This window comes from Littorina saxatilis, unplaced genomic scaffold (genome assembly GCF_037325665.1).
Source record: "Littorina saxatilis isolate snail1 unplaced genomic scaffold, US_GU_Lsax_2.0 scaffold_575, whole genome shotgun sequence".
NCBI lineage: Eukaryota > Metazoa > Mollusca > Gastropoda > Littorinimorpha > Littorinidae > Littorina > Littorina saxatilis.
In genome coordinates, this window is record NW_027126162.1 from 45,001 (window position 1) to 53,631 (window position 8,631).

Below are 8,631 nucleotides of genomic sequence, written 5' to 3' on the forward strand. Positions count from 1 at the left end.
CTGCACGACCAGGTATGGGCCATACACCTTGCTACGACATAACTCCATTGCTACATTTGTGGGCTTCTCAGTGCAAGAGAAAGGCTTGTGTGTGATTGTGTATGTGTGTGCATAGATTATCTCCGTGTCCGTGTATACTTCCTTGTTGTGCAGTACTACGATTTTCGTTTTAAGTTACGCGAACGTGCTATGTACGCTCATTTTCGGCTTATGAGAAACAAAAATAAGATAAAAAACAAAATGTAAATTTAATCATTAGGCAATGTTATAGTGTGGGCAACCTCGTGAGAGAGAGTGTGTGTGTGTGTGTGTGTGTGTGTGTGTGTGTGTGTGTGTGTTTGTGTGTGTGTGTGTGTGTGTGTGTGTGTGCGTGCGTGCGTGTGTGTGTGTTTTATTGTGCGCGTCTGATATATATTGATCTAGGGTATAGAATTGTGTCATCATTTTCACGAGTGTTCATTCATAACCAGCTGGGTAATGATCATTATGTGACAAATGAAGGTAGTGAATGGGTTTCAGCTTCAACGTGGATTGTCAAAGTAAAAGTTAATCAAATCGGTTTTTGATGTGTGGATTTGTTTTGTTTTGTTTTGCTTAACGCCCAGCCGACCACGAAGTGCCATATCAGGACGGTGCTGCTTTGACATATAACGTGCGCCACACACAAGACAGAAGTCGCAGCACAGGCTTCATGTCTCACCCAGTCACATTATTCTGACACCGGACCAACCAGTCCTAGCACTAACCCCATAATGCCAGACGCCAGGCAGAGCAGCCACTAGATTGCCAATTTTAAAGTCTTATGTATGACCCGGCCGAACCCACGACCTTCCGATCACGGGGCGGACGCCTTACCACTAGGCCAACCGTGCCGGTATTTGATGTGTGGAACCATCGCGGCTTTTGATACATACTATTATGAATAGACAATGAAAGTTGTTAAAACAGTATCAAAACTAATTGTGGAATGGGGCCTAAAAAAGTTAGGTTTGGAAATTTAAATGGCTGGCATAGCAAAGGAGAAATAAAATCCGTTCATATTATTTCAGTAGTTCACACATATTATGTCGACATACTTATTATTCGTGTTTTAAGCTTCTTAAAAGTATATAGTTTAACTTAATTTTATCGGCATTTTGTATGCGTGCGTGTGCCAGTATGTGTGTGTATGTGTGTGTGAGTGTGTGTGTGTGTGTGTGTGTGTGTATGTGTGTGTGTGTCAGTGTGTGTGTGTGTGTGTGTGTGTGTGTGTGTGTGTATGTGTGTGTGTGTGTGTGCCAGTGTGTGTGCATGTGTGTGTGTGTTTACGTGCGTGTGTACGTGCGTGTGTACGCCTGTTGATCACGCCAAGATGATCTATAATGATTGGCATGGCGTTAAACAATGGCATGGCGTTAAACATTGGCATGGCGTTAAACATTGGCATGGCGTTAAACATTGGCATGGCGTTAAACATTGGCAAACTATTCAACCTTTTTGCACCCCTCCCCCGCTTTCTTCCATCATCATATGAGATTATGTTTCTGGAGGTGCAACCCGGTATGTATATGATTATACACTCTTACCTCCGCCGTCGCAACTTCCTTTCTTCACTATGTATAGGGGCCCATGCTTCTTCTCCAGAGTACATTACACTCACCTTCTGCAAACACGGAATGCAAATAAAGTGCATCGGCTAATATAACGGAGTCGCCGTGGCTATAGGCTTGTTGCTAGCTCTGTGTGCGTGTGTGTGTGTGTGTGTGTGCGTTTGCGTGCGTGCATGTCTGCCTGTGTGCGTGCCGTCCACACGTACTGCTTGCGCTGCGAGCTCTTGCAAGGGCAGCAACTCACCAACTACATAGACCCGAGAGGAACAGACAGAGTTCTTTCCCCTGCATCAAACATGCATGATGGCCGCGATAGGAACCATTTTTACATCCCAAGGATCATGCACAGAGCCACAGGTCTGTCGCCTTAACGTGATTAGGTAAGACCATCCTTCAACGTTTATCAAAAGTAAACAGCCTGGGAGCATCCAGTGCAGAGTGAGAATTTAAGAAAAATCCATTTTTCATGCTGCCCCTGGTGTAATTTACGAAATTTATGAGGCAAAAAAATTGTAATGACAGTGTGTCATTATTATTAGTGAGTATTTCTGCGCACATACCCTCCCAGAGGGAGGCTCATGGCGTTTACAATATGCCGTGTGAGATGGAATTTTTTACACAATATATCACGCATTCACATCGGCCAGTAAATCTCAAGCGTGTTAGGCGAGTATATACTTTCACGGCCTATTATTCCAAGTCACAAGAAAAAGCCAGACTGTTGAGTTGTTGTGTGTGTCTAAGCAGAAGGAATTTTTTACCCCATGGACAAGCCTGGACAGATATGTGGTAGTTTTCATGATAGGCAGCATGAGAAGGATGTTACCTTTAAGCCAGATATCATTGTGTTTGTTAAAGGCACGGTCCTTCCCGTCAAGCCAGTTCGGCCGTATACCATCTTCGATATTCGAGCTGGCCAGGCTTTTAAATGGGATAAGACGTACCTCCCTCTTGAGCTAAATTAACAAGACCAAATCAACTGCCTGGTTGATCTTTGTCCAGAGCGGGATTTGTATTTTCTTATTTTTATTTTTTTGTCGAACTGATTTCTTAACGGACACTTGATAGTGGTACTCTGTGAAATATTGTCAAAAAGTGTTCAGAAATCGGTCAGAATATTGAGTTTTAGTACGTGTCTAATTGCAGGGATGTTCTTATTCCATTTAAAGGTCTGGCCAGAGTCTCAGATGATGAGCCAAACACGGGAAGGACACATTCTTTAACACACACACACACACACACACACACACACACACACACGCACGCACACACACACACACACACATACACACACACACACACACACACACACACACACACACACACACACACACACACACACACACACACACACACACACACACACACACACAAGGACAGAAATAAAGACAGACAGACAGACAGACAAACAGAGCCAGAGCAACGCAAAGCCCCAGAGGGAGTACTGCATTTCGCCAAATGAAAAGATAATGGCAGGCTCACCACCACACTGCTCTCCCCATCGCTCACCTCCTGCCAAGCTTTCCACCCCTTGTCCAGTCTCGTAATCCCCAAGCTACAAAAAAAAGCGATATTTCTGTCAAAAATGTAATCACTTCCCTTCCTACCCTTCGCCTCTAATCATCAGACTTCAATCGCCCCATCTACCATGAGTTTGTTTCCCCTTTCCCCTTGAGGCATATTGTATTGTTACACCCCCGGTATAGGGGTGTGTATAGGTTTCGCTCGATGTGTTTGTGTGTTTGTGTGTTTGTGTTCGCATATAGATCTCAAGAATGAACGGACCGATCGTCACCAAACTTGGTGAACAGGTTCTATACATTCCTGAGACGGTCCTTACAAAAATTGGGACCAGTCAAACACACGGTTAGGGAGTTATTGGTGGATTACGATTCTACAAGGACTTATAGAGTAACATATTAATGGTCAAAGGGAAATAACCTTCTCAGTTGGTGGCAGTGAGAATGGTTATTTCCCTTTGACCAACGGGGGTGTTTTTCCTACCTCGAAGGAATTTCTTGTTCTCATTGAGTTGGGATGGCATCGAGCGAAGAGCCGATCTCTCTCTCTATCTGTCTCCGTCTCTGTGTTTGTGTCTCTCGCTGTCTCAAACTACGGTCCCCCTATCCAGGCCTACGAAAAGGAAGATCAGCTATATAGGATGTTCCCCCGGGGAAGACTTTTATCTTTTTAAAGAAGATCAAGACGTTCAAGAAGATTTGAAGTAACAAATGTGAAAGTTATATACTTGTAGAAACTAATTTTGTTTTACAGTGATATCAATCAATCAATGAGGCTTATATCGCGCATATTCCGTGGGTACAGTTCTAGGCGCTCTGCAGTGATGCCGTGTGAGATGAAATTTTATACGGCCAGTAGATTGCAGACATTTCGGCGTGTGTGTGTGTGTGTGTGTGTGTGTGTGCGGCCTATTATTCCTAGTCACACGGGTATAGGTAGACAATTATTAACTGTGCCTAAGCAATTTTGCCAGGAAAGACCCTTTTGTCAATCGTGGGATCTTTAACGTGCACACCCAATGTAGTGTACACGGGGGGAGGTTCGGACACCGAAGAGAGTCTGCACACAAAGTTGACTCTGTGAAATAAATTTCCGCCGAACCTGGGATCGAACTCACGCTGACAGCGGCCAACTGAATACAAATCCAGCGCGCTACCAACTGAGCTATATCCCCGCCAGACCTGAATGTAAATATTTGTAAGCATGGAGCTTGCCATGGGAACTGAAAAAGGAAACAAACTTGCATCGGTCTCGGATAGCAGTGTCTGCTGAAGAGACGATACAAACAAAGCTTACCAACCAAGATCAGCTGTTTGTGTCTGTGCTAAACTATCTGCATCGTCCAGCTCATGCTGTCATTGCTGGGGGCTCCGCTCACATAATAATTATGTAACTTCAGCAGGACCGACGACGCACTGCAGCTTATCCCACCCCGCTACACGATGCATGAAAGGAAAACAGGCCAAGTACTCGTCATAATCCCTATCGCGGCATAAATAATGACAGCTATTGGGTTTTCAGCGTAGCAATAGCGAGTCGAAGACGAGTCGCATTATACTTGTTCGAGTCTAAATATCGGACCCTATTGCTACGCTGAAAATACAATAGCGGTTATCGCGTCAAATAGCTGTTCTGACTTTGATTTGTTGTTCCAAACTTACAAAATGACAGTTTTTGCGTCGATGCGTTGATCTCAGGTTTTGATAGCAGACGCCGTTTCTTATGCGCATTAGTTTTGCGCAGGCGCCACACTGACTTTGGAAAATAACCTCGATTTGACAACACAACCGATAAACAGCTTTTTATTAGTTCATTCGTATACAAAACAAGAGGCGAAGCCTTCAAGGCTCACGTAAGAAATCGACAAACAGTAACACAAATTAAACTCAATCACTCCGTCACACACACACACACACAGTACACACACACACACACACACACACACACACACACACATACACACACACACACACGCATACACGCACGGACGCACACACACACACACACACTTGCATGCACGCACACACACACACACACACACACACACACACACACAGAAAGAGCATAGGTGAAACTGTGCAAGAAAGCGAGACACTAGATCTAGATCTGTCTGTCTGCATGTAGCCTACTTACATGGATGGACACGACTGCCAAATAGTCTCGGCCCGCTCAAAATAACAATCACCGAGACTTTCAGTAATTCCATCGCGTGACGTCTAACCCTCGTACGTCATAATGTGACGTCAATGTAATATGACGTCTTCAAATGTTAAAGTTTCTACCACAGACATACATACATACATACATACATACATACATACATACATACATACATACATACGCACGCACGCACAGACAGACAAAAGTTAGCATCGCATAGGCTACACTTCGTGAGCCAACAAGTCGCGTAAGGCGAAAATACAACATTTAGTCAAGTAGCTGTCGAACTCACAGAATGAAACTGAACGCAATGCAACGCAGCAAGACCGTATACTCGTAGCATCGTCAGTCCACCGCTCACGGCATAGGCAGTGAAATTGACAAGAAGAGCAGGGTAGTAGTTGCGCTGGGAAGGATAGCACGCTTTTCTGTACCTCTCTTCGTTTTAACTTTCTGAGCGTGTTTTTAATCCAAACATATCATATCTATATGTTTTTGGAATCAGGAACCGACAAGGAATAAGATGAAAGTGTTTTTAAATTGATTTGGAAAATTTAATTTTGATAATAATTTTTATATATTTAATTTTCAGAGCTTGTTTTTAATCCGAATATAACATATTTATATGTTTTTGGAATCAGCAAATGATGGAAAATAAGATAAACGTACATTTGGATCGTTTTATAAAAAACATATTTTTTTTACAATTTTCAGATTTTTAATGACCAAAGTCATCAATTAATTTTTAAGCCACCAAGCTGAAATGCAATACCGAAGTCCGGGCTTCGTCGAACATTACCCGACCAAAATTTCAACCAATTTCGTTGAAAAATGAGGGCGTGACAGTGCCGCCTCAACTTTCACGAAAAGCCGGATATGACGTCATCAAAGACATTTATCAAAAAAATGAAAAAACGTTCGGGGATTTCATACCCAGGAACTCTCATGTCAAATTTCATAAAGATCGGTCCAGTAGTTTAGTCTGAATCGCTCTACACACACACACACACACACAGACAGACACACACACACACACACACGCACATACACCACGACCCTCGTCTCGATTCCCCCCTCTACGTTAAAACATTTAGTCAAAACTTGACTAAATGTAAAAAAGAAGTTTGAGGTTTTTTTTAATTTTGAACAAAACTACTGTCTTATGAAAAAGACCAAAACACAACATCAACGGAAAACTAGAAACAACTGAAGAACTAGGATGCAACAAGGGGAGGAGAAGAGAACAGCTAATCCGTACAACGCGAGCAGACGACAGCGAAGTTTTCAGATTATGTGAATGGTATCGCTTGTCTCGTCATGAAGCGAATTTTTCAACCTCAGTTATAAACGACTACATGAATGTTAGTGCCATGGGTTGTACATCAATACTTCAGAGGGGAAGTGGGGTATTTAGTGTGGTGTTACGAGATAAGAAAGTCGGCCATTTTTGCCAATATGCTTTTGGATATTGGCAAAAATGGCCGACTTCCATAGCATTATGCTTTGATGATCGGAAGAGACCATCCAATCACAGCCCCCGAATTCCCCCACGTGTCCATCAGAATAGCTATATTAGGCAATGCGTCGTCTGTGCCGCTGAAACTGCGCAGGTATATTCTGCCCATTAGGAGGTTTTCCGAACAAGTGAGTCTTGTTTTGTTTTGCTTTGCTTTCAGTGTTGGTTTCTTTGTTTTAATAGAATTTACAGCAACATTTTGACGACGAAAAAATCCAGCCCAACTCTGGATTTTGTCGACGTGTCATTGAGTTTCCTGCACACAAAAAGTTATTATAAAAGTTCAAGGTCATGGAAGGGACAACACTTTCCTAATGGGCACGAGAGACAACATGCAGCGTGTGACTGACGTCTGTGGGCGTGCTGTGTGTTTTAGTTTTATTCTTTAGTCTCTTCTTGTTTGTGTGTCTCTGTTTGGCACTGTTTTTGCTTTGCGTCAAATTCCGTTTGTTTATCCTTGCAAGTCAGTAGCTATTTCCGCACAAACAGACGCCAGGGGAAAGTGATGCATATAAATACCCAGAGCCATCACCCTTCCGATCAACACAGCAGCAGAAAAAGCTGCCAAATGTCAACCCAATGGCAAAAAAAGCAACAAAGCTACATCACGACACTTGCCGGTGTTGCAGGCACATCGTAAAGGCTGCCAGACAGCGGTATAGGGTGTTGTGTGTTTTAGCGCCCTCACCGCCCAATGGTGCAGTCCGCACACGCTTTTGCGCCTAAGTGATGTCTTTAGCACGTGACATACGAATCCAGCTAGCTTTCCGTGTTTTTACATTTAGTCAAGTTTTGACTAAATGTTTTAACATAGAGGGGGGAATCGAGACGAGGGTTGTGGTGTATGTGTGTGTGTCTGTCTGTCTGTCTGTCTGTCTGTCTGTGTATGTGTGTAGAGCGATTCAGACTAAACTAATGGACCGATCTTTATGAAATTTGACATGAGAGTTCCTGGGTATGATATCCTCAGACATTTTTTTCATTTTTTTTTATAAATGTCTTTGATGACGTCATATCCGGCTTTTCGTGAAAGTTGAGGCGGCACTGTCACGCTCTCATTTTTCAACCAAATTGGTTGAAATTTTGGTCAACTAATCTCCGACAAAGCCCGCACTTCAATATTGCATTTCAGCTTGGTGGCTTAAAAATTAATTAATGACTTTGGTCATTAAAAATCGGAAAATTGTAAAAAAAAAAAATTTTTTTATAAAACGATCCAATTTTAAGTTCATCTTATTTTCTATCATTTTCTCATTCCAAAAACATATAAATATATTATATTTGGATTAAAAACAAGCTCTGAAAATTAAAAATATAAAAATTATGATCAAAATTTAATTTTCGAAATCAATTTAAAAACACTTTCATCTTATTCCTTGTCGGTTCCTGATTCCAAAAACATATAGATATGATATGTTTGGATTGAAAACACGCTCACAAAGTTAAAACGAAGAGAGGTAGAGAAAAGCGTGCTATCCTTCTCAGCGCAACTACTACCCCGCTCTTCTTGTCAATTTCACTGCCTTTGCCATGAGCGGTGGACTGACGATGCTACGGGTATACGGTCTTGCTGCGTTGCATTGCGTTCAGTTTCATTCTGTGAGTTCGACAGCTACTTCACTAAATGTTGTATTTTCGCCTTACGCGACTTGTTTTTTTCTTCTCACTCACCGAGTCAAGTGAGGTCAGGGCGACCTGTCGTGCAATATATTCATGGCTCTGGCTGTTTAAATTCGCGTGCGAATTGACCATAATCATGGTTAAACTATGGGTGAATAGGTCAATCAGCCACCCAATGAATGAACAGCATGCTCCTTAATAAAAAAACGCTCGCGCTGGACCCGA

At 42.6% G+C, this 8,631-nt stretch overlaps 1 protein-coding gene across 1 annotated transcript in view; it reads left to right on the top strand.

The window, feature by feature from the left end:
* Positions 1–8,542: 8,542 nt before the first annotated feature.
* Positions 8,543–8,631, top strand: part of LOC138954617 (uncharacterized) — an 8,361-nt gene continuing 8,272 nt past the window's right edge. Inside the window, exon 1 of the mRNA XM_070326419.1 lies at positions 8,543–8,557. Coding sequence (XP_070182520.1) covers positions 8,543–8,557 — 15 coding nt within the window. The remainder of the gene's footprint in view (positions 8,558–8,631) is intronic.